This window comes from Anguilla rostrata, chromosome 9 (assembly GCF_018555375.3).
Source record: "Anguilla rostrata isolate EN2019 chromosome 9, ASM1855537v3, whole genome shotgun sequence".
NCBI classification, from domain to species: domain Eukaryota; kingdom Metazoa; phylum Chordata; class Actinopteri; order Anguilliformes; family Anguillidae; genus Anguilla; species Anguilla rostrata.
The window spans coordinates 26,118,182-26,143,484 of NC_057941.1; the positions used below are offsets into that span (position 1 = coordinate 26,118,182).

General features: G+C 42.8%; 2 protein-coding genes across 9 annotated transcripts in view; one reads left to right on the plus strand and one right to left on the minus strand.

Annotated features, from left to right (window-relative positions):
• LOC135263411 (Na(+)/citrate cotransporter-like) overlaps positions 1 to 3,479 on the minus strand; it is a 19,123-nt gene extending 15,644 nt beyond the window's left edge. Inside the window, exons 1-2 of one of the 2 annotated variants that reach the window (XM_064351385.1) lie at positions 3,244 to 3,479; positions 141 to 269 (exon numbers count right to left, since the gene is read on the minus strand). In XM_064351385.1, coding sequence (XP_064207455.1) covers positions 141 to 269; positions 3,244 to 3,345 — 231 coding nt within the window. In that variant the 5' untranslated portion in view covers positions 3,346 to 3,479. Of the gene's footprint in view, positions 1 to 140; positions 270 to 612; positions 710 to 3,243 lie in introns of those variants that run through there. The other variant, XM_064351386.1, reaches the window with a different exon arrangement.
• The window catches only part of LOC135263412 (alpha-2-antiplasmin-like), a 26,500-nt gene continuing 3,572 nt past the window's right edge, over positions 2,376 to 25,303 (plus strand). Inside the window, exons 1-8 of one of the 7 annotated variants that reach the window (XM_064351388.1) lie at positions 2,376 to 2,655; positions 13,454 to 13,765; positions 14,277 to 14,362; positions 17,829 to 17,865; positions 21,009 to 21,080; positions 21,810 to 22,101; positions 23,324 to 23,467; positions 24,392 to 24,580. In XM_064351388.1, coding sequence (XP_064207458.1) covers positions 14,319 to 14,362; positions 17,829 to 17,865; positions 21,009 to 21,080; positions 21,810 to 22,101; positions 23,324 to 23,467; positions 24,392 to 24,580 — 778 coding nt within the window. In that variant the 5' untranslated portion in view covers positions 2,376 to 2,655; positions 13,454 to 13,765; positions 14,277 to 14,318. Of the gene's footprint in view, positions 2,656 to 13,453; positions 13,766 to 14,129; positions 14,148 to 14,276; positions 14,363 to 17,828; positions 17,866 to 21,008; positions 21,081 to 21,809; positions 22,102 to 23,323; positions 23,468 to 24,391; positions 24,581 to 25,303 lie in introns of those variants that run through there. The other 6 variants (XM_064351391.1, XM_064351389.1, XM_064351390.1 and 3 more) reach the window with 6 other exon arrangements.

A 25,303-nucleotide genomic window follows, 5' to 3' on the forward strand; every position in this document is an offset into this window, starting at 1 on the left:
ACAGGTCTCTCTTTCCACTGTAAGTTCCAGTAAGCTATTCCATCCAGGAATTATGTAATGCATTTCTTTTCAGCCTTTTTAATCAAATCCCCACCGTATTCATTTTTAAATCCTGAAGAAATGCAGCAGCGCTGGCTCACCTCTTCGGACTCCATGATGCCGAGCATGGGGAACAGTATGACCGGCAGCAGGGCGGTGACGGCTAGTGGCAGGACCTCCGTGCACCAGTACACCGCCATCAGGCCGATGATGTAGGCGCAGCCGGCCTCCTGCAGAGAGAAAGAACAGCCCCTTCCACCTCAGAATGGGCAGCAGCGCTCGGTAGCACAGCCACCCTGGCACAGCACTACAATAAAAGCCACTGTAGCCATTGTTGGGACCCCCTCCCCCACCCACACCGCTGCTCATCGACCGGCATGAGAACCACAGCAGTAGTACATTTAGCCATAGTAGCTGTGCCCCACACACACCACAGTTTCTGAAGTCACATGCAGTTCACACATAGAAATACCCATTTTTGGACTAATTTCAGATTATTGGGGCATAGGAAGATTTTAAATGATATCCCACATGCACAAACACACACACACACACACACCTCTGCAAACAAACCATTAATAGAAGAATGAAGGGAAGGCGCTGAAGTGAGAACATATACACGCTCATTGTTGAAAGACTCTAAACCAGGGCTGCCTGACCCTTTTCCTGGAGATCAAACATCCTGCAGGTTTTCATTTCAGCCCTAATTTGGCACACCTGATTTTACCAATTAGCGGGTCAGTGAGATGTCTAGCTGTTGAATGTGGTGTGCTTTGTTAGGGCTGGAGTGAAAACCTATAGGACACCAGATCTCCAGAAACAAGGTTGGAAAGCCCTGCTGTAAATGGTATGAAGGAACATTAGATTGACTCGCAAGAGATTGGTTAAAACTAGCAACTCCCCTCTCCACCACACCATGCCCATGAGCAACAACAACAGTTAACACTAAGGGGCGTCCAAGAAAAACACACACCACAGAGTTTTTTGAGAAATATTCAATTGTGTGGATGACAAATTGTACCCTGCGAGAAATGTGTTATCATGTTATTTCTAAGCATAACAAACAACACTATTTTTGGTAAATGTCAGTTCTGTGGCAGACCAATTGAATGTTAACTGAATTTGCCTGCACATTATTAAAGCGTGTGAAAAGAAAACAATGGTTCCTGAAGAGAAAGTGATGGCAAAGCATGTGTCTGAGCTGTTAACATTTAAGAAGGAGCAAAGTACACTCTGTTATCCAGTGACCAGTCTCAAAAAGATGGACATGCCATTCTCACAACATTGACAACATGCTGTAAACATCACGAGAAAGTGCCATGTTATCTGAATGCGCGTTCATGTTATAATCACAGCTAGTCAACCAAACTTCAGCCAATCACTATCACCTGGTTGCGCAAGAGATGCATCTAAGATGAAAGCACACCTTAGATAAGCCACGGCGTGATTGCTCTCCATGCTCCACCACTCCAAAGCTGCAAGCATATGAGGTCTTATATGGCACTCTGACTGTGACTCAACTTTCAACAGAAACCTATTTCGCCTTGTAGCTAGGTTCTTCATGATCGATCCAATTGAATGGCATGGTGGGAAAGGGCACTGAGGTAAAGGGGTTAGGGGTGATCCAAAATTGCTAATGTTTGAATGCCGAAATACACTCTGGTGTTTCCTCAGGTTTAAAGTCTAAAGGACTGGTCTGACCTGGAAGCCGGAGGGGGGGGGGGGGGGTATTCAGTATTCAGCCTGGGAATCACAATTTTCTAGACACTGAATACTCAAATCATATGCTAGATGCCTATTGCCACTTTATTTTTTTTTATTTTTAATGTTTAAAGTGTGAATGGATGATGCAAAAAAAAAAAAAGTTGTTTCTTGACAACTAGGCTATGGGTCACCCAGTAAGAGAGATCGATATTTCCAGTATCAATACTGCACACGTGTCAGTATACTCAGTTCTGAGAAAAAAACGTCTCTTTCCAGAAGATGAACTGAGGTAAGGCACCACTTTGCAAGTCAGACTGACAAATTTCAAAGGTTGAAAATGACCTGATTGGCTATTTGATCATTTAGTCAATACAATCATTGCTATTAGTATGGAACTGTACAGTTTGTCAACTCTCTGGAAAGGTACTGAACATATCCACTACCACTGCAGTAATTAATATGAACGACCCTCGCTTTAACTTTTAAGTCAGGGCTGCCCAACCCTGTTCCTGGAAACATACTGTCCTGAAGGGTTTTACTCCAACCCTGACAAAGCGCAGCTCATTCAGCTGCTAATTGGTAGAATCAGGTGTGCCAAATTAGGGTTGAAATAAAAACCTACAGGACGGTATCTGTCCAGGAACAGGATTGCGTAACCCTGTTTTAAATAGAGAAACTTGGACACTGTATGGATTCGCTATCTTCATTGAAACTTGCGGAAGAAAGAACGAACTGGGCGGTGTAAAATCGAACGAATGGACAACTAGTTTGACCGGTTTAAGTACACCAGCAAACGACTAGGAAAGCTGCGTGAGTGATCAGAAGCCTTGGGGGGCTTTCGGCCATCAGTTTCCCACGGTGGGGCCCAGAATCTCTTGTCATGCCGACAACAAAGGGTTAAAACAACAAGAGGTTGGTACGAGGTATTGTACGCTGCCTGCAAACTCCAAAGACATGCAGGAATGTTTCAGTAGACTGACGATAGGGAGTTGCGACCATACGATTTAATATTTTAATTACCAAACTTACATTTTGACGTATTGTACTGACGCTACGGCGAACAACAAATGAGTAAGATCCGTCATATTCCTCACATTTCCCGATTAAGGTAAAATCGATAAGAATTTGATCGTGCTCGCGTTTCACTGCATATGCCAATCCATGCAGTTGAGCTTAGTCTTCAAAATGATACAGTATATGGTTAGCAAAACTCAGAGCAGGTGTTCAAGGGGGCGTAGGCTATGGTGCAATGTTGGCTATGTGATTTTCTTCCTTTAACTTTCGTGTTAAATTAGCTGAAACATTATTTGGAATTTTAGCAGAAACACGAACAGTTTACAATAGGAAAGATCAACAGATATTGGTATCTTTAAAACATAAAAGTTGTTTCGATTCCCCTAACGGTGGGATAAAGAAATGTATTTATTCCAAAAGTATTGTAAAGGCATTTGAGATGAGCATGTTGCCGTTGCGAGAATATGGGATGAACATATCGCTTACCGGGGTGCCGATGATCAGAGGGAGAGGTAAGAGAATAAATGGGGTGCAGAATAGAATCACCCTATTCTTCAGCTGCCAAATACTTTTCAGTGACGCTTTCATCGTCTGACGTTTTGAAGACAGGAGAGATCGGTAGAAACTGTGAGCGCACTTGTTCAGTCGGATGTAAACTAATGAGTAAGAGACAGAAAAAGTTGGAGGAAAACTAGCCTACTGTCGGCGGGGATGCGGCATGGAATTTTGGTCTGTAACCTCCCTCTTTTACGGTAATACTTAAATATTAACCATTTCAGTGCTGCACTACAATCATTGACGGCAACGACAACGTTGTAGCTTACACACAACTGGCTCATAAATGGGTATAAGGGAAAATGTCATATGACTACCTGGCCATAAAACGATTGTTAATATTATTTAAGTCAAATACAGTTATGTACTTTGTAAGTTTATGTACAATCGTCAATTATAAAGACAAATAACTTTATTAGAACATTATTTATTTATTTTAAACGTCTGAGGAGGAAAAAGCGTAACTCTTAGGGAAGCAAATTCGAAAATAAATTTTTTGTGCGGGTGCATTTGGGGGTAGCAAAGCAACCTGCAGGTTTCACACAAAAAAATAAAAGATCCTGTAACCATTAAATTACACCAAGAGGTACGTGGTAATGTTAAATCAGAAGACAAAAAGCAACAGATCTCCATTTCTTTTCGTCTCCACTTGTCAATAAGCAAGTCATAATGTGTGGTGTCAGCATCATCCTACTAAAAACAAGGCATAGTGAGCCTTTTCGAACAAAATGCGAATTCTAAATTCTAAATTTGAAATATTTTAACATGTCCAAAAAGGTTACCCACAATGGCACATTTACAAGTTTACAAAAAGCTAAAGCAAACAAGGTAATTTTCGAGTGAACCTGCTAATTTGTGTTCAGTTCAGATTACTGCTTTTGGAAGTCCAAATATTTTTTTTTTTTCCCTGCTATGAAGCAGAACTATTGTATACTTCGCGCTCTTTGATACCCTTATTTTCCGGTTATTTGCCTCTTCCATTTCTTTTCCCCAAATACGTCTGTGTTGTTCTGGTGAACAGGTGTTTATGGAACAGAACCCACATGTTTTCTTTACCTTATCTCCTCAAGACCTATCGTTTGACTACAGTTACCTTAGTTGTTTTGTTTTTTGTTTTTTTCTGCAAGCATTGACGCTGGTTCTACCACTGTTAGGTCTTCATGGGGGCACTCATGGTAACAAATAGCTGACCTTAATTTTTTGCTCGTTTTGGTGGGAGTACTATAACCAAATTAATCATTCGGTCAAGGATTCAATACAGAAATGACTCTGAGAATGGATCCACCCTAGCAATGCTTTAGATCAGGGGTGGACAAAGAGGTCTATGTCAGATTTTTGAGTCCATTTCAGGCTTTTGTGATTTGGCATTTGGACAAAATGTCCCACTATGGTAATGAGGTCCCTAAGGGAAAGGTTTTTCTGTGGGGTACGGACCGCTAGGTAATTGAGACAGGGTTATCAGTGGAAACCGAAACCTGCATACTCACGGGGCCTCCTGGAATGGAACTGCCCATCCATGCCCTGGTTGATCCATATGACAATACTGTGGGATTTTCACAATTAGCTCTTGAGGTGCTCCAGCACGTGGGAGATTGTGTCACGTTCCACACAGACGCATCATACCAGTTCTTGTTTTTGTTTTGACTTCGTTTCTTTGTCGGTAAGATTAATGAGTTGCAACACGGGGTCACTGAGTCACAGGTTAGAGTTAAGCTGAGGTGACGGATAACGAACAGGGCACACCGGGCTTTCATGTCAGATGCTGAGCTGAGAAAGAGAAATAGCTAAAAATGTTTCCCAGCAGACTTTTTGATCACACTGGAATCTTCAAGTCTGTAAATCCTGTAGATGGCAGTGTAGTGTAATGGTTAAGGACCTGGCCTTGTAGCCAAATGATTGCAGGTTTGATTCTCAGGTAGAACGCTGTGGTTGTCCCCTTGAGCACTGTACTGTATTTGGCCTGCATTGCTTCAGTAAATGTCCCAGCTGTATGAATGTTTACTATGTAAAAGAACTGTGTAAGTCACTCTGGATAAGCGCATCTGGTAAATGCCTCTAATCTAATGGAATGAATCACATACGAAACTACAGTGTGTGTGTCATAACCCTCACCTGTGAAAGAATACTTACAAAATACATCAGTTATTGCAAAACACTTTTAAGCACACATTCCCAAACATCTTTTAACTTTCAACAGCACCTAAATTAATTCAAAGTTAAATGCAAAAGTATTGGGGCAGTGCCTTTTTTTGGCTCTGTACTCCAGTACATTGTATTTGAAATAAAACCATAAATACAGTATGAGCTGAAAGTGTGGACTGTCAGCTTTAATTTGAGTGTATTTAAATCCATACTGGGTGATCCATACAGGAATTACAGCCTTAGCCTGGGCAGTCCAGGCCTCTAGCCGGTGCTTCCAGTGGTCTCTCCAGCCATGGCCACCTCCTGATCCCCTAAGAGAATATCTCAAATTTTTTTGGCTGGTCAATATATATGTAGTAAAGCATTGTAATTGTATTATGTGGATGGGATATTTTATTTCAATGTATTTTCAGTATATTTCATTTCCGTAAGGTGCTAGATAAACAGTATACAATGTCTGAAAGTTACATAACTTTGCCTTTGAAATTGAATGTAAGATAAGATACTTTATTGAACCGCTTGGGGTAATTTGTCCTCTGCATTTGACCCATCCTTAGTTACCTAGGAGCAGTGGGCAGCCACAGTGCAGCGCCGGGGGACCAACTCCAGCTCTGAGGCAAGTGCCTTGGTCAAGGGCACCTGCAGGAGCGTACCTAACATGCATGTCTTTGAGTGTGGGAGGAAACCGGAGTACCCGTTTTCCTCCCACACTGTCTCTCTCCTTCACCGCTTTTCACCATTTATCTCTCTTGCCCTTCCACCCTCTCCATATACGCAAAAGTGAATGCAAGTTATAATCAGCGGCTTGTCCTCAATTATACTAAACCTGCATCTGCCGATAGTCTGACTCTGCATGTCTCATTGGCCATCTCCACTTCCTGATCCTCACCACTCAACCTTTATTTGTGCATTTGCCACAAACTACTAACAGCTTCCTTTTCTGAACAACATATTAATGCTGAAGCATTTAGGACACAGTATGGATTATGTGACTATGGTATACATAGATTTTGCTATGAGTGATGAGTCCGGTGTTATTTTAGACAGAAATATCCTATTTTGTATTGAACGAGAGGCTGTAAATAAATCTCAGTATTATGTCAGTTTCCTGAGCCCTCTACTGGTGGGCCACAAATCTAAAGATGAAGCATTATGGATTTACTTTGGACGTAGTTGGTTAATGACATAGCTGAGGCTTGAGCACGCTGCTATAGCCAAGCCCAGTGAATTTGCTGACTACCTTTAACAACTCATTACCTTGGGACGACAAATGTAATAATTCAGTCATTACTCATCTCCAGTCACTAAATAAATAGCCATAGATGTTATGTTACTCAAAAATGGCCGTAGAATAAATTGTGTACAAATTTGCATCGACCTGGATACCCTGTTTTCTCAACTGACGATATAGTGAAGTATGGTTTCAAGCAAAATTGGTTATGAAGCAGACAGGCCTATGCCTTGTGCACACTGGTGGAGTCAGCATGTTCTTCATCAAAGACCGCGTGTATTTAACCTTATTTGCCGCCAGTGACCAAGCAGGAGCCCATTGAGCGTCAGCAGGGAAACATGGCCGCCGTTTCCCTCTTTCTGCGGCTACAGTACCTCGCTAAACCCCCATGGAACGGGGAAGCTGCATGACCGTGTCCTTTGCTTGCCAATTTATGGAGCCTTTACACAAAAGTAAATGTCATGCCCCTCTCCTGGTAGTAAAACACATCAAAATTGCCTTTCATTTACGGGCCTGGAATTGGCAGTAGTGAGTTTTCTGTGGGTAACTTCCCAAGTCTAGGATTTACACATTCATGACATGCCTACTTTTCTACTTTCCCACTCTTCTGAATGCAAACGAGTCATTGCATAAGAGCTTTAAACCACAGTCAAAGCCAATTTTGTGCTAAGTCAAGACTCTTCACTTGCAGTGTTGCAGTATGGTAAATCTGGATATAATTAAACATAAAGTGGTGCAATTATAACACAGAAACTGAGGGATTAAAAAAATTTTCAACAGTAGTCAAGCCTATAGCCTTCATAGGATATTATAATGTTTAAGGGGCACACACATATAATGTTCTCTCACTCATTCATTCACATACATCACATGCATTCATGCACACACACACGCACGTACACACACATGCACACACACATGCGTACATGTCCACACACATACACAGAACATTCATTTGATTTTGAGAGAAAAGCTATATACCGTAACTTTTTAGTTTAAAATAATTTTTCACAAAGGCAGTGATACCAAGCTAAATGCAATCAAGTGCAAAGGAGCCATCTTACCTGTTGCCATGATGAAAAGATATTTATCGAAGAAGCTTTTTTCTCTAACGGCCTATCTAATTCACATTTTTCCCTTCCTTCTATTAGAAAGCAATGTGCAGTGACCCAGAAGGGTCATAAAAATGGCAAACTATTTTTGATGTATCCTGGTAGCCTTGTGAAAGAAGCTTGCAGCTAAAGACATTGAAGTGTTGCATTCCTTCACTGTATTGGAATGTATGCTTGAAGGCAGTTTGGACAGGTATTCCACTTATCAAAGTAAATCTCCAAAATTGAAATGAAATTATTAATTAAGGTAATTATTGAAAGTTTTGCAGAGAAGGACCACTTTATATCCAGGCACATATCTTTTAAATGATTTTACTTGCCATTGTTCTATTTCTTTATCTTGTGAATATTATTAGTTGTGGGTGCATTGCTCTGATTAATTATATATCTTCAAAATTTCCTGAAAAACAAAACAAAAAAAAAACACAGCTTGTCATATAGTAGCAATAAATGGAAGATCTCACTTCCATATGTCTTGGCACTGATCATATCAAATATTAAATTTAATAAATGCCCTGGTGCTCCATAATCTGGTACAAAGCCTCTCTGTGAAGGAGTGCTGATCTGAGATCAGTTTTGCCCTTTGGCGCATGCTGGATAGTCAGGATATGGACAGAGGAAACCTGATCCTAGAGCAGCACTCTGAGACGTTTTATAAACACAGGCCCAGACCTTACGATCCCAAGGGACCATTCACTGAGCAACCTCTGATCATGTGGCAGTTCCCTGGCAGCTGTCCATCACAACTTCTCATTTTATGCTCATCAGTACCCCAGTGGTCAAATGTGGTATCTGCGACTGAAAAGTGCACAATCCCACAAACACTATCTCCCACTGACAACAAAATGCACCTGTTCTGACTGCAGCTTGGCTGCAATAACAGACTTAGGGTCTCATTTACTGAGACCATTAGCATGTACAAAACCTTTTAGCACATGCAGAACTAATAACGCCACCAATGATTGGTGCAAAACAAAAGCGCTAAAGGGTTTTGCGCCAGACTGATGGTCTTAGTAAATCAGGTCCTTTGTGCTCTTGACCAATAACCTAGTAACTGACCTATCCGTGCCCTGTAATAGTATGATACTTAGTTTAAGGATAATTATTTGGCAATCTGAAAGCATGTTAGTATTATGAAAGGTGACATTGCTCATTCAGATCATTATTTGGCCTGATAAAAACAGCAAAGGAAATGAGTCAGATGATATACCAACATGCAAGATATTGTGATTTTTAATGGTCTGGACACTCACTTTATAGTGATTATCTTGTGTGCTGCATATGGAATTTTAGCTGGTTAAGGTGATGCTTTGTAAGTGTTGTGAATAACAGTCTATAGCAAGCTCAACATGTACATTTTAGATTCGGAACAACATATAAATAAAAAAAATAGGTCTTTCTATTATGCTAAAACAATGTAATTAATTTGGTCATGGCCTGAGACAGGTACAAAATAGCCTAGTGTTAATGAGACCCCCTCATACATGAAAGCGATAAATAAAATTAAGAGACAAGAAATAACAAACAATGAAAGAAAGCACATTGTTTAACAGTTATCCATACACTATTGTAGCCTATTAATTATTTGAAAGGATAATACAAAGGGAAACTCATGGCTAATTTTTTGAATTAACATATCCAATATTAGTAGATCTTTGAGATTTACTATGGAGCGACTTACACTTGAAACTCAGTTTTTACTAGACTCCTTTTTCATTTTATAAAATAGGCTAAGTGGCACTTGAGGTGCAAGTACTCTAAAGTACAAATTGTGTTTTTTTTCCTTATCCCAAGATGACAACGTAGAGTCTGTAATTTAAAAGTTTAAAAATATAACCGTTTGGATGAGAAGATAACTCTGTAAAGAAACATGTTTTGTTTGGTAATGTGAGCAGAGGGACGCCTGACTGTGCCAAAGCTTCAACTTGGCACCATATCACTGTTGCCAGTGCAGAAAGATGTTAATGAGACCCATGGCTGCAAAGGAGAGATACTGACACAAAACAGAATCACACCAGGAAGGAGGACAGTGTGTCCCAGACCTCTCACCATTGGAGAAAGAGAGAGAGAGCATACAGCGTTATGGGGAATGTAGTCAATGGGTTTTGCTCACATCTACATTTTAAATTAGATTCTTTTTAGTGTTCATTTTTCCTAGTGCTGAGGCCAATTACAGACTCGAGTTTGTTCTTTCCCAGGAACAAAAATGAGTTTGCTCCTTCCCAGCAGGGGGTAGAACTTAATGTGCTGTGTTGTGAGATAATGTACTTAGCAACAAATTTCATAACAGCTTTCTGATTTTAATTTCAATTTAGTTTTTTTCTGATATCATGATTATCCCTGGGAATTTCAGTTCGTAATACAACCAACACTGCATGTATAAAATTGCTTTCATGACTTCCTAACACTTATTTAAAACTTACTATTAGCTATGGGAGCAATACTTCTATTATTCTATTTTTACTATTAGATGTTCCACAATATCACTGCTTCTCAGCCTGTCATAATACCAGCTGACATGTAGGCTAATGCCACTTTGCTGTCATGAAGAATTGTTCTTTTGTAGTCTGGAGCAATAATAAATTTGCTAATGAAGAGCCAGCATTTTTAGAGTGCTGTACAAACACTTGAGGGGTACAGTTAATGCTGTTTAAAAGCAGGAAGATTAAGATCTCAAATCTTGGCATTGTTTGTACAGATTGTGTAAATTAGATTCAAAATTTAAGTCTTTATTTTCTAATGCTAAAACCACTCAGCAACCTTACCTGTCTGACATGGCCCACAAAGCAGGTTCCAGCTCAAGGGTGACCCCAGTGTCCTGGGATGGACTCAATTCAACATAAATTGAAGTGGTAATATTTGAAAACTGCACAGCGCCATCTTGTGGGTATTTTAAATTATTAGATTGTTAATCTGGTAATCTAATACACAAAAATTGTTTTCTAAAGCTTATTTCATTCAGAAATTATGAAATGTGGTCTTTATATTGCCTGGATGGAAAATTAGCTGCTGTATGAGATCATAAGATAACCCATCCGTGTATACATCTGTGCATCCACCAGCATTCTGATCTGTTCATCTGCATAGCCTCTCTGCTCTAAATAGGCCTTCCTTTCCAGCCTTCTCACTGACTTAGAGAGCTGAGATTGGGAACCTGTACAACATGATCTGTGAGAGAGTAGAATGATGTGGGATCTGTGAGAGGGAGACTGATCTGACATCTGTATGAGAGGGAAAGCTCAAGGATCTGTGAGAAAGGAAAATGATCTTGGATCTCTGTGAGGGAGGGATGATCTGGCATCTCCGAGAGAAGAATATTCAGATGCCTGTGAGAGAGAGGAATGGTCTGGGATCTGTGAGAGCAGGAATAGTAGTCTAGGATCTGCAAGAAAAAGAAATGGTTTTGTGTACGTGAGATGGAACATCGAGAGGCATTTTCTGGAGAGTCAAATTCTACCACTAAATCTGTGTGCTGATGCTTACTGACGGCTCATAACTCGGCTGTAAACATGTAAGAACTGCAACATTGAAACTGTGGACCAACTAACGTCTGCTTTGATTTATTACTTTAACAGAGTCAGTCTCTGCAGACAGTGCGTGTGAAAGGTTGTGGGGTGTTTTGAGCGTGTGCGGTTGCTTTCTGTGAAGCTGAGATCCAAATGGACAGGCTGAAGACTCGTCTCATTCTCAGGCGGCAAGCCTGCCCCTTGGTTTAGCGTCTTATTAAATTTGTTCAGAAACGTATAGCCTCTTCAGCGTTCTGTAAAGCAATTTCATTGGCTGCCAGTTAGAAGACTCCGTAAGCACTACCTCCTGTTCCTCTCTTCTGAGAATTCAGCCTTATCTGCTGCCATGCAGGGACATAACTGGGGTCTCACTAGTGAAGACAAATATAACCCTGGGCAAGTCACTTTGATTTAGCATGTGTGGTCCATCGGTTTTCTGTTTGCTACTTAAATAGCCAAAACAGCTGGGTTTGGCTATCTGTCCTACATTATGACTCATTGAAGATTAAGTCAAGTATTTGAATGTTGAAGGATTATCTAATGGCATAATAGTCCTTTTCAAACCAGAACAGGGAACATTAATGTTTCCAACACCACTTGTGGCTTATGTTTTTCACACAGCCAATGACTTATCCTGAAACACAGTGCTTTTACCAGAGAATCTTTAATAGACAGTGCTGTGCTTTTATGGCTTGGCTTTACATCAGCAAGGATATAACAAGGCAAGTCTTGTGGAAGACTGATGTACCAGCTCGCTAACCAGCTCCACTGGTGGGACACAGTCACATGCACATACATGCATGAGTGCATGTGAACAGTACCGCCATGTAAATTTTCCTGGGTAACACCATCTGCTGTGCAAGTACATTGCATAATGTGAATTAACAGGCTGTTAGAAAATGAGAGCAATTATATAAGCTCAGGCCGCAGTACCGTATAATGCCACAAGAGGGTGTAAAGCCAAGCAGGTCGGGGTGGCTGGTCACACAGGCTCAGGGATAGTTGTGTGCCTGAATCTTTTTTGACCCGAGCCCCTTGTGCCCCCACCAAATCCCCCCGCCCCCCAACCCTTGAGTTTGAGTGTTTGTTTTGACCACGGTTGATGTTGCTCTTTGTGAGATCCTACTGCTGGTCCTTGTGCTGTATGTCCTGTGAGCTCAAACAGTATGTTCCCACACCATACCTGTCACTGACCCCCACTGAATGGGGATGTGGAAATATATATATTATATATTGCCCTTCAGAAGTATGGGGACGGTAGAGTGAAAATTTAGTCAAATTTGTTATTTTTGAAACATGCTTACGCCATTTGAATTTGAGATCAAAAGATGAATATGGGACATAAGTAGAGTCAATCAGCTTTTATTTCATGGTATTTACATGCATATGTTACTTTATGTACATATGTGTCACAGTTTTGCTGTTTTTGTGTTCAGTCCTCACGTTTTCGGCTGTACATGTGTAAGCGAATGACTGACGGGTGTTACCTGATGTTCAAAAGTTTCCTTCTGCAAGAATTGTTCACACACAAAAGAGCAGTGAGTGTCTAGTCTTGGGTTAAGCCTTTGTTTTCATCTGTGGAGGTTGCATTTGGAGTCAGAAGGCATACACCACCATGAAGACCAGAGTACTACAGAGTACAGAGCTGAGAGGACAGAATAATTCATTAAGGAGGATAGTACAGAAACTGAGTATATAAAGTTCAACACTTTGGAAAGTCTTGAAAAAGGAAGAAACTATTGGTGGACTCACAAACAAAAATCATACAGCAGTAGTTCCCCACCCTGTTCCTGGAGATCTACCATCATGTTGATTTTCACTCCAACCCTACCAAAGCACACCTCATTCAAAAAATAGAGATCTCATTGAGCTTCTAATTAGTAGAATCAGGTGTGCCAAATTAGGGTTGAAATGAAACCCTACAGGACAGTAAATCTCCAGGAACAGGGTTGGGAACCAGTGCCGTACAGGTTGGCCAAGGAAGACGACGACCGTTGATGACAGACAAATACTATGAGCTGTGAAGAAAAACCCTTTAATGAAAGTGGGAGTGAAGCTGTTGTCGCTTACTGCAGCTGTGTGTGGAGGGAGTTGGTGGCGTCTCCAGTCTTTGTGCTCATACACTCAAACTATATTTCTCTCTGTTGCAGGTCATTATGCTCCAATTCCCCTTTTCTCTTTGAGCTCAGAAGACAGTCCTTCTTCATCTCGCATAACCCAAGAGGGATGTGTTAGTGGAACTATGTGGAACAGCTTGGCGTCAGTGAATTGAGTCATCGAGGCACTTTGACAGTTCCACAAGCTTTATTAGTTCACATTAACATTTAAATGAGGGAACTTGGGATTTGTCTTCACCAAACAGTAAAAAACAGTAATCAAAACTCCAGATCAAAGCAAACTTTATTTAACCCTGATTTGTGGGGTCAAGGACTGTGTCTCTTGCATTTGAGTTGCAGCTTCAGGTAAATATGGACAAGGGTTACTCATTAGAGTCAGGCTACTGTGCACTGCAGTGTCCCTTCTACACAGCCCACGCTGCATGTCTTTCCTGTGTATACATCCAGTTATTCTGACAATAATAGAAAGTGAAGTTTTACGGCTTAAAAATAAAAAAAATGGTGTCGCCTCTGGCTGTTATCCAGGTGTCATCTTGGAAATAGGCAAGGCATCTTGTGTTTGGTGGTGGGTGTTCGCAGTGATGAATTGTACATTTGTCATTTCTGTGCTCAGTGTGCGACTGGTAACTGTGCGTGTGTGTGTGTTTGCGTGCGTGTGTGTGTGTGTGTTAGAGAAAGAGATTGTTTCTGTTTCTCTCTCAAACAGAGAGTGAGTGGGTGTTCTATGGTGTGTTGTCTCTCTCTCTCTGTCTGTCTTTCTCTCTCTCTTTCTCTCTCTCTCACCCCTCTCCCCCCTCTCCCTCCCTATCCCCACTCTCTCCCTCCCTCTCCCTCTCCCTCTGTCACTTTGCTGCAGGCTGTTGAGGAGAATCTGTTTATCAGCTCTTCCACAGATCAGATGGTGACAGTGTGGAAGCACCTGAAGCACAGGCCTCTTCACAGGTAAAAAGCCCCCCGTGACTCGGTCAGGGTCATATCTGCCCCTCGCCCTCTGCAGGGCTGAAGTCAGGGGCGGGCCCTGGGCCGACGCCATTGGCTGCTTCTCCACACTGGATGTTTCCACCAGCCAGCCCCACGCAGTCCACAAAGCTCAGCTTCTGACTACTTCCATAATTCTGACCCTGGCTTTAGGCAATGCTATTCTCTAAGGCTTCTCCCATTGGCCTCATGACAATGAAGTTATGGACTCACTTGACTCAAAAGGTTTTTCTGTGTGTTTCCCAGTCAAGGGGACAGCTCTGTGCCTCTCCAGTCTGGTAGTCCCACTCAGGACAGTTCTATAGACTGAACTAAAGAAACAAAGTGAGGCCACACTCAGCGGGCTTGTTTACAAAGAGACTTATGATACTGTATACATTTTATTTTCATTTTATTGCTTCATTCCTTTATTACAGAATTTAAACAGCATTTGAATATCATAAAACTGCAAACTTCAATAATAAAGTCACTCTGTATGAGAGTGCCTGCACAATGAAATGAAAGGTAATGTGAATAGGCAATGAGGTAAAGGAAACAGTGCACGTTTATGCACATCTCTTGATCTTTTTTACAGGTGTTTCTCTTTCTAAAAAAGAAAAAAAAAAGAAAAAAAAAAGAAAGAAAAAGCTAGCACTCAGTAAATGTTTGAAAGGCATTTTGTCACCCAGACGGCTAATTACATGCCGACTGCTGCTGCTTGTCCCGCGGTGTTGGCAGCTGTGGGACATAGGAGCGGCGTTCAGTCACAGGTGCATTCTGGGTCAGTTTCTGGCACCACCCGGCGAGGCGTACCCGCGTCTCCGTGCCAAGGCCGCGCGTGGGCGAGTGGCACCTGGAACCGCGCAGTTTGGAGGAAAAGCATGTGGCAATGAGGGGGCAGTGGAAGAGCAGCACTGCTCTGCACTTTCCCCCCTCAGCCATGTGTCCAATGTAAAATACCACCTGTAACGTGTGTTAGCTACATGCCTGCGCACTAGCCTACAAAGGGGAAAACTAAAGGTTAATGTTGAGCTTTTTTTTTTGTTCCTTCACTGGGCATGTGCAAGGGAGGCACTTACATCATTGGCCATTGGCAATGCATAATATTCCAGTGGGTGCAAGACGGCCATTTCCTACAACACTAGCCGATGACATAATACATAATTCGGTCATCGTAGCGATAGATTAGCTCAAGCCAAACCACATTAATTCAAAACCGCATCACAGGTCCATAAATGGGCCCTGTGATTAGTCATAATGAGGCTACAACAATCTTGGCTTTTCTTGTAGATCAACCTTGGTAGTCAAAACAGGACAGCAGGTGTTGCCATTCCCACAGGTCCTGAAACACAGGACCACCCAAAGGTTAATTCACTAAAACAGGCAAGGCAACGAAAATGTCACTCTTGTGCCCAAAAGAAGTATGGAGTATCTGCGCGGTGCACTGGAGCACAACGGTTACTAGCCATGTAAATGTTCTGAGCCCCAGATCACTGAGAGTGGGGTTCTCATGCTCTCAGCCCTTCAGCCCCTGACTGTGTGAAGGAGTAGCCTTAACTGCAGAGACAGGACGTGTTTAGTTTTTTCCAGATATTTTCATTTTAAAATTGTCTGTGTAATAAGCTTTAATCACCATATCCAGGAACTGACTGTTGGATTAAGTGTGCATAGTGTCTTGCAGGTAACTGATTGATTGGAATGTTTCCATGTGTGTCTAATTGTGGGCCTATTTAAGATCAGCTGTGTGGATTAATAGGGGGGTGATCTTTTTGCAGTTTGGACAGTATGCTAGTAAAGCTTTAAAAAAAAAAAAAAAATTCTAAAGGGTCCAAATAATTTAGATGTAAATGTCCTACAATTATGTAAAATCTCTGTGTATTTCTGGCTTGTGCGTAGATAAACTGTCTTATATTTTTATGAGAGCTCTGGTAATTAAAAAAAACTTGGTTGTCCAAAGAATTGGCCTGCTTTGTGACAGCCAGCTTTGGTGGGAAAAACTAACGCATGTTCTTCCAGCCATAAAAACCCAAACGTGACAGTCAATCTCATCCAATAAACACAAGTGAAATGCAAATGACTAAGAAACAGAAGGGCTCGTAGATCGATAAAATGTGTTCTGGGGAAGAACGGCATCATTATCTCGGTGAAGAGGAGAGAGGCGGGAAAGGAGAAGCCCGAAGCATTGCCCGTCACTGTCTTGTCTTGGGTAGGAGTAAACGATAAGTGCAGTTTGTCTTTCCTCTAAATGGCAACCCACTTAATTAAGGGAGCGATGTGGTCAGGGGCTGTCAATATACCATTCAGCATTAGTACAACGAGTCTAAAGTGGAAAACACAAATGCAAAAACAAAAGAACTGTGGCTCTGCAGTTCAGAAGCAGCATACAATAACAGAAAGTTGTGGCCCTCAAGTGCAGATGGAACATAAAAAAAAAATCAGAATGTGGCTTGATCAGGGAAATGCTGAATACTGATCCCAGAGCCATTAAATGCTTGCCATTTTCACCCTAATTTGGAATGTCCAGCTATCTGCAGCTGCAGCCGTGTCCGTGCGCAAAACAACCCAACTGCCAATTTGGGAAACTGCAGACTTCCACGGTTCTCCTCCAGCACATTTGGTGTTGCCGGTCTGTTTATGTTTACACCGCGGGCTACATCCAGGCTTGCACAGTGATGAGTTGGCAGAAGACCTTTCATGTGTGACTTTGGCATGCAGTCCACGGGTGCCTGGCTGACCAGCAGGGGTCGCAAAGGAGCAACGAAATGTGGACCCCTAATCGACTGAACCATGATTGGCTTGTTTAGTTGTCGGCTCGTTTTCAGTGTTATTGCTTAAGTTCTGAGACAGGGATGTAAAACTCCTGTCCTGACCAGCCACAGCACCGACTGGTTTTTGGGGTGTTCCTGCACAACTCTTTGAGTGAAACTTGAATGAAAGGAAACCACAAAAACCTGCAGGCATGAGGCCCTTCAGGAAAACAGTTTGAAACCCCTGCTAAATGACACCCCTGCTAGGATGAGTGGTGCTGTGTTTTGGGTCTCTGTATTCTAAGCTGTTATCCCACACAAAGCTATTCAAACAGACCAAAGCAATCAACACACAGGAATATAGATTTTTTTTAAATCTCTCTCTCCTCTCCTCTTTTCTCCTTTTTTCTCTCTCTCTCCTTTTCTCTCGCTCTCTCTCTCTCTCTCTCTCTCTCTCTCTCTCTCTCTGAACATTCTGTTTTCACAGCACTGTTGGTCTGTTTTGGTTTTCAGGATTTCTCTTTTGGATGAATGTTTGACCTCTGGTTCCTATGTCTCAATATTTACATTCACAAACAAGTTGTGACTTATATGAAGCACAGATCAATGGTGGCTGAATATTAACCGCTGCCTGAGACACTGCCAACACTGGACACAGGAATTTTATTCCGGCGTGCACTAGCAGTTCTCCCTCTCCATTCCAGGCTGAGTTTCACTGTCTCCCAGCAAGGGATTGGCCAGGTAAGTGCACCCTTTTCCGTTTTTTAAAATGGCTGTTCATGTTGCTCCTGTGTGAGCTCGCTGTTTCCTGTGGATTGCTGTGGAGAGGTTCCTCTGCCGTGTCACACTGTTTTGTGCCGGTGGGACAAGCCTGTCAAACGCTCACCCAGCTCTCTCTCTCTACCCTGGCTTGCAAACATGCATATATGCAACGTGAAATGAGGAACGCATTAATTCACGACCCATGGCAATTAAATAATTCAAAATGATAGCTTGTAACTCATAATGAGTGTCAGCTTAAAGGATAATGGTTATTTAGATGTTTTAGGATATGTCTTTTTGATCCCTGTGAGGTGCGAGAGTTCTCAGTCGTGTGCACTAAGCTATTGCAGTGACAGAGTGTGCTGTGTGAAATCAGGGGTGGGGGGTGGGGGAGTAGACAAACAGCTTCCCTGCAACGTAGCACACCGGACTTTTAAAAAGCCACTGCAAACCTTTAGCTTGTGTTTTAGTCATATCGCAGTTGGAAATGATCTCCATTTGGAAAATCGCATTCTGTGGAACCGCCCAAGCCTCACTGGCCCAGGCTAACGGCACCAGGGCTCTGTGCAGGCTGACACTGGCGCACAGTAAAATGTTCAGGGTTAAATCCGCTCTTACGGAGTGCAACTGGACTCGCGCACTGTGGTAGAGCTGAATTGGTGCTAGAGGTGTGGTGAGAAACAAAGGCGTTCGTGCTCTCCGGGGTCAGGCTTTTGTGTCCCCGTCATTTGGAAGGCACTGGTACGTGCATGCGTTACATCTACATCACGTTTATTCAGCAGGCGCTTTTATCACGAGCCTCGTACAACAAGTGCGTAGCGAAGGTCAAATGGGCTACAGTGGGCTGAAGGGTGTGGTGGTGCAGACTGTGTCCTGTTGTAGGTCTGCGTAGCAGCGGAGCTGAGTGGAGGCCCGGAGCTCAATGCTGAGGTGCGGGTGTGAGGCGGTGACAATGCACCCTCCCAGGGCCCGACTCCACTCTCACTCCCAATGCACGTGACCCGGCATTCGAGGAACAGGACGGGCGTTTCTGAGAGTCCGGCCTTTTTTTTCACTGCCACCGTTTTGTTGTGCAGGGCTTAAACTGACCCCCCCCCCCCGCCCCATCCCACTGGATGAGCAAATTTTATAAACTAGTTATATAAAACATTTATTTTTTTACATGTCCACCTATACTGTGCATTTACTCATCAGTCTGTCATCTGCTGTGTTGCGATATTGCATATTTAATATTATATATTAGAGCTCTGCTCTGTTCTGCCTGTGTGTGTTAATAATGTGGGAAAGGTGTGATGCAGTGGGCAGATGGCAGTAATGAGCAGCCATGAATGAACGTTCAGCAGGACTTCGCCCGAGACAGTTAACAATCGATCATTAGGCAGAGATTAAAGCACCAGACATCAGTATGTATGGGCAGTGGGTTCATAAACCAACTGATGCTTATTCAGCTCCTTTAGAAACTACAGCTGTGGTTAAGAAGGCTGTATCACCAGAAAAGAAAATGTGCCACATGCCCTTTGCACCATAAAGATATCAACTGAACCACCGCCACTGAAATGGCAGAGAGCTATGGGCCTGACACCCACGCCATTTGAACTTTGTAACTGCCAGTAAGAGTGGGCCTTATCTCTTGTCAGAACCTGGGGGTCTTTGGTGTTCCCACAGCACTGGCTGCTAGCGGGAAAGCATAATGTAAGATCTCCTGAACCAAATGCCCGATCTGATCGGTTTTCACCTACCCAGCTGCCCAACTGAGTTCGGTCCTCAGAACATTCCCAAAACATTAGGAGTATGTTGGTGCACCGTGTGTATATTTGTTGAGTTTCCCAGGTGACCTTCTGGTCTTGTTATTCAAGTTTTTTTTTTAAGTATTTGGATTGTGGATGGGTATTCATGTTCATTTTATCAGAAATATTTGCCAAATCTGCAGTTTAATACTTTCATTCAGAACATGATGAGTATCATTTCTCAGGATGTTTTCCATGAATAAATGATACCCGTCAGGGGATGCTGCCAATGCATCTGTATGCAAGCCTGGAACATTATTTTCTGCGACTTTGAGCAGACTTTTTTTTTTTTGCAACAATAAAAATCTGTAAGACTGTTCAGGGAATTTTAATGTTGTCTCAGCACCAGACTGTAATCTAGCCAAAATCTTCCAAAAAAAATTGTTACGGGGTCAAATAGGGTTAGGCCTGCTGCGAGTTTCAAGCCCCAGCTGCATTGCAAAACGAGCGATATGATTGGTCCGCTGAGCGGTTCCCACCAAAGGAACCAATCATACTGCTTTTGCTTCACGACCGGTGAAGTCACAGTCTGGTACAGATGTTCACAAGCGTATACTTTCACTATTTCACTTTCACTGAATTTCACTACACTGGTGCTATGGCTGTGTAAACCGGGCCACCCAGTTGGGTGCTGTGCGATGTGTACTTACTGTTTTCAAACAGCAGACCAAATTTCAAACTGGAACACTTAGTTTTCCTTTGATGTAAATTACGTTATTGCTGATCATGAGTGGTGGAAGTCTGATGGGGACCTGCTGGCTATGAAGTGGCACGGTGGTGCAGTGGGTAGCTCTGTCTTTTCACAGCAAGAAGGGCCCCGGTTCAAATCTTGAACTTTCTGTGGGGAGCTTGCATGTTCTCCCCGTGTTCACATGGGCTTCCTCTGGGTACTCTTTCCTCTCACAGTCCAAAGACATGCAGGTTAGGCTAATTGGAGACTCTAAATTAGTATGAGTGTATGTGTGAATGGTGTGTGTGCCCAGTGATGGACCTGGACCTGTCCGGGATGTATTTCTGTCTATTGTCCAAAGAATGCTGGGATAGGCTCCAGCTCATCCGTAACCCTGACCAGGAATAAGCAGGCTATACAAATTGCATGACTGTTATATAATTTTATTTTATATAGTTAGTTATATTATTATTGCTCAAAATAAAAGGAATACAAATACAATTTTCCCAGTCATTATGGTAAGTCTTCATTGTAGGGAAACCATTTTGACAGTTGAAGTGGTTGAGCAATGACAGCAATGTAGGCACATTCATGATGTATGGCTAGCTCCTCTATAGTACCAGCACAGTTTCCCCTGGTCATCTGTTTGTGATTTTGCTTTCCAGGCTGACAAAAGGGACATGGACCTCCGTCTGCTAGCACTCCTGTTACTCTGCCTCTGCAGACAAGGACTGACAGTGAGTCCCCTTCCACACACAAGTTCGTTTAACGTGACTGCTTCTCCCCTGAAGGGTGACAGCATTGATACTGCTGATGGGGTTACTCTGCCAACTGCACCCACAACGCACGCATGCACACACACAACACACACACACATGCACACGCACGCACACACACACACACACACACACACATACATACACACACAACACCACACACACACACACACACACACACACACACACACACATACACAAACATGCGTGCACACACACAAACACACACACACATGCATACATGCACACACACACGCATGCACACACACACACACACACACCAACAACCCGGCAGTAAGACACAGATTAATAATGGTTGCCGCTGGAAAAAATTAAAATATTTGCATTTGAAATTACATTTACCCCACTCATTAATGCCAGTTAATGGGAATCCTTCCAAATACAGAATGCAAATATTTTTGGTTCAGATGCCAATGCTTTTGAATTATACAGCAGAACAAAACGTTTTTAAATAGACTCTGGTTAAAACATATTTAACACAATGATTCAATGAATGAATAATTATTCATGATACAAAACTTGCAATTACTCGATTAACAAATAAATTCATACCTCATATTCTTCAGTGTGGTTGCATTGGATCATATCCAATTGCATTGTGCAGTGCATTCATGGGTCCACTCTTCTGATACAGACCTATTCTACCCATCTTCTACATCCCTTTTACAGGACCCGACCGCAGAGGATCCCAGCACCCCCGGCCACGGGCCGGCACTCAACGCCTCCTCCCCAAATGGAGAAGACTCTTTAGAAAAGGTGGAGGAGGAGGTGAAGGATGGGGAAGGGGAGAAAGAGAGCTGCACAGCTGAAGAGCTCAGTCCAGAAGCCAAGAGAGAAGTGGGTGCGGCTATCTTGAAGCTGGGTCTGCAGCTTCTGGAGAATCTGAAGACAGGGCCGGAGCAGCCCAACGTGATCATATCTCCCCTCAGTGTCTCACTGGCGCTGTCCCAGCTGGCCCTAGGTGAGAGGAGGGAAGTGAGGGGAGGGCTTGGGGGCCCCACATTTGTGTGTGCGTTTGTGTGGGTTTTGAAAGCGTATGTTTTCACGTGTTAGCATACAAAGCAGTCAAGGGATCAGCCCCAGCATACCTCCACAAGATTTTCAAACCCTATATGCTAGCCAGACCCCTCCGTTCCGCTACCTCAGGATGCCTGAGGTCGCTTCCCGATCACGTCTCCTGTCTGTTCTGGCCCCACGATGGTGGAATGACCTCCCCGTGGAGGTCAGAACAGCTGACACCCTGACCCACTTCAAGCGACAAATGAAGACTCACCTCTTCAGGCTGCACCTCTCCCCATCCCTCCCTACCTCCCTGTAATCTCTAAATTGACTGTAAGCTTAGGGTTGTAACTAGGTAGCTGTTTCTTAGTTGACTTAGTTAATGCACTCATGTCTTAAACTACTACTTGTATTTTTGCATAGACTGCGTTGTTGCTGTTCTTGTTTGTGTTAGTGTTAATCAGTTTAACCTAGAGGTTCCAAGTTAAACTACGCGGTTGTTCCCTGCACTTGGAGCGGTACTTCTCTCTAGGGTTTTTCGACACACTTGTTCCTGGTTATGGTTATACACTTTGTTGTACGTTGGTCTGGATAAGAGCGTCTGCCAAATGCCTGTAATGTAATGTAATGTATGTGAGAGTTCATAGATTTTGCCAAGTTGATGTTTCAAGCACACCCTTATATCATCACAGTGCTTGACAACGTCAAACAGATGGTAGCCAATTAAGATAGATAGATAGCATTTTCTCAAGTCCTCACTGTAAGACCTCACATGGTGACAAAAAACAGGAAGTGACATCATACGAAACTCATGAATAAATATGTGTGCATTACAGTTATATGTGTAATTCATGTTAAAGGTATGAATGTGCTAATGCACAAATAGTCTTGGAGTGTTGTGCCTTTTTCTGCTCTGCATGAAGAAACTTTGAATGGGTGGTTAGTTAAGGAGACTGCCTGTTGTGTCGGCATTGTGGGTTGTAAAATAAGTACTGTGCATTCGGTAAAGATGATAGGCTTACTTTCTGTTGCTTTGGGTGTGTGGGGGCAGGGTCAACTACAAGCCACACCTGGTTGCTGGGACAACGTGCATCTAATTGTCTAGTGGTGTGTGCCTTGACTTACGCAAGATGGCTAGTAAGGAGCATAAATATTCATGTTCGCATCCTCATTCACACTCTCAGGAGCGGCGAGCGAGACAGAGAAGTTGCTCCTGCAGACCCTGAAGGCAGATGACCTGCCCTGTTACCACCAGTCCCTGCGCAGTCTCCTGCAGCACCTGAGAAACAGCACTGTAAAGATCGCCACACGTATTTACCTGGAGGCAGGTGAGCACAGCACGGGAATGCAGCAGCTCATGGGGTCGTGGGAGGTAAGGGAAGGGTGGGGGGTGCTTACTGTACAGGGTAGGAGTCTACAACCCTGGATCTGGAGAGTTACAGGATCAGCTGGCAGACACTGTTTCCATCGTAGATTCATAGAACCCCCTGATTCACGATTGCTTCCTCCACACGCGCTCCAGTCCGCCATTAGTTCTCCCCAGTTCATTCTTGTTTAGGGCAACAAAAATCCTAGAGCTGGCTCTCAATTCAAGCATTTTTGAGTCCATAATACAGTAGCCACCAACTTGAGGTTCATTATTTCATTCCATAGTTTCACAATCCTGGTCCTGGAGAGTCACAGGATCTGCTGGTTTTGGTTGTTACTGAACCCTTAATTGACGAATGACAGCAGTCTTTTACACAGCTCAGCATACCTGGTATGTTGAGTGTGATTCTAAAGTGAAAACAAAAAGCAGCAGATGTTCCAGAACCTTCCGAAGGCAGGGTGGGTGATTCCTCTAACAGTGGAATACTGGCTCTGTTTTCTAAAATGTATTGAAAATACAAGTAAAATGATTGAGGAAATTAGCAGGTCTTTAACTTCAAGTTCACTGTGTGCCTGTCTTTCTTCTCTCTCTTTTTTCTTAACACTTTTTTTCTCTTGTCCTTATTGCATTTCCTTGCTCGCTTACTTCTGTTTGCAAATGAATAATTTAACTTCACTGCAGTGCTGACTGAATGTATCCCCTCTCTTGTTTTTAAGGCCGTATTGTTCAGCACTTAATTAGTTTGATGATGACTAAGCAATGTCAATTACATTTATCATCACCATTATTATTATGTTGTTTACAGTGGAGAAATCAATATTAGCACTTAATTAGTCTGACACCACGTCATCGCCTGTCTGTTATAATTCCCTTCTGCTCACAGGATTTAAGGTGAAGCCAGAATTTATACAGCAGTCCCTACGCACGTATGACTCAGAACCCGCACTGCTAGCAGGGCGAGAGGAAATCAACCAATGGGTACAGAAAGCCACAGATGGCCACATGACTGACTTCCTGTTAACTCTTCCTCCAAATTTGGTCCTTATGCTTATCAACGCGGTACACTTCAAAGGTAAGCCCTCTGATTGGTGGTCTGTCACTGTGAAGGGAAGTGTCTTGTCTGGTTCACTTTTTCCCTTTGGGAAAGTCCTTATGGTTGCTGTTCAATAACTAAAAGGTGAAAACATATATTTTTGCTCTCTCCCTTTTGGATAAGCTGAGTTTTTTGGTCTTTACTCATTTATATAAAGTCATTCTGAGCTCCTGCTGTGACTGCTGATGGACAGCCATCTTGCTTATTGAACAGTCACTCATTGATCATCTTAGCAGATTGTGCTGGTGCAGTAGGCTAGTTGTGTTCCCTGCTATGTTGTCGAGATCCAAGACTGTTGGGAATACAGTCTATTTTAGGGATATTTTTGGTCTTTTATGAAACACAACACTCTGGATAACTGGCCCGGGGGTTGGGGGTGTTGGATCAGAGCTCCAGACATGCCTTTGATGAGGGTGTCTGAAATTTCAATGTAGTCTCACTATCTAGTATCAGAGATTACATCACTTCAGGCACTAAGGTCACTAAGAGAGATATTAACATAGGGATAAATTATACAAGGGTTCTCCTTTTTATATATCTAAGCACCCAACATTTGGCTGAACAATGCCTACCCTAATTTGGAATAACCAAATTACCTACTGGTGCAGAATAATTTCCACAAATGATTAGAGAGAATGAAGACATCTGCAATTCTCCTCCAAGACATATAGCGTCACCAGCCTACTTCTTTAAACACTGCAG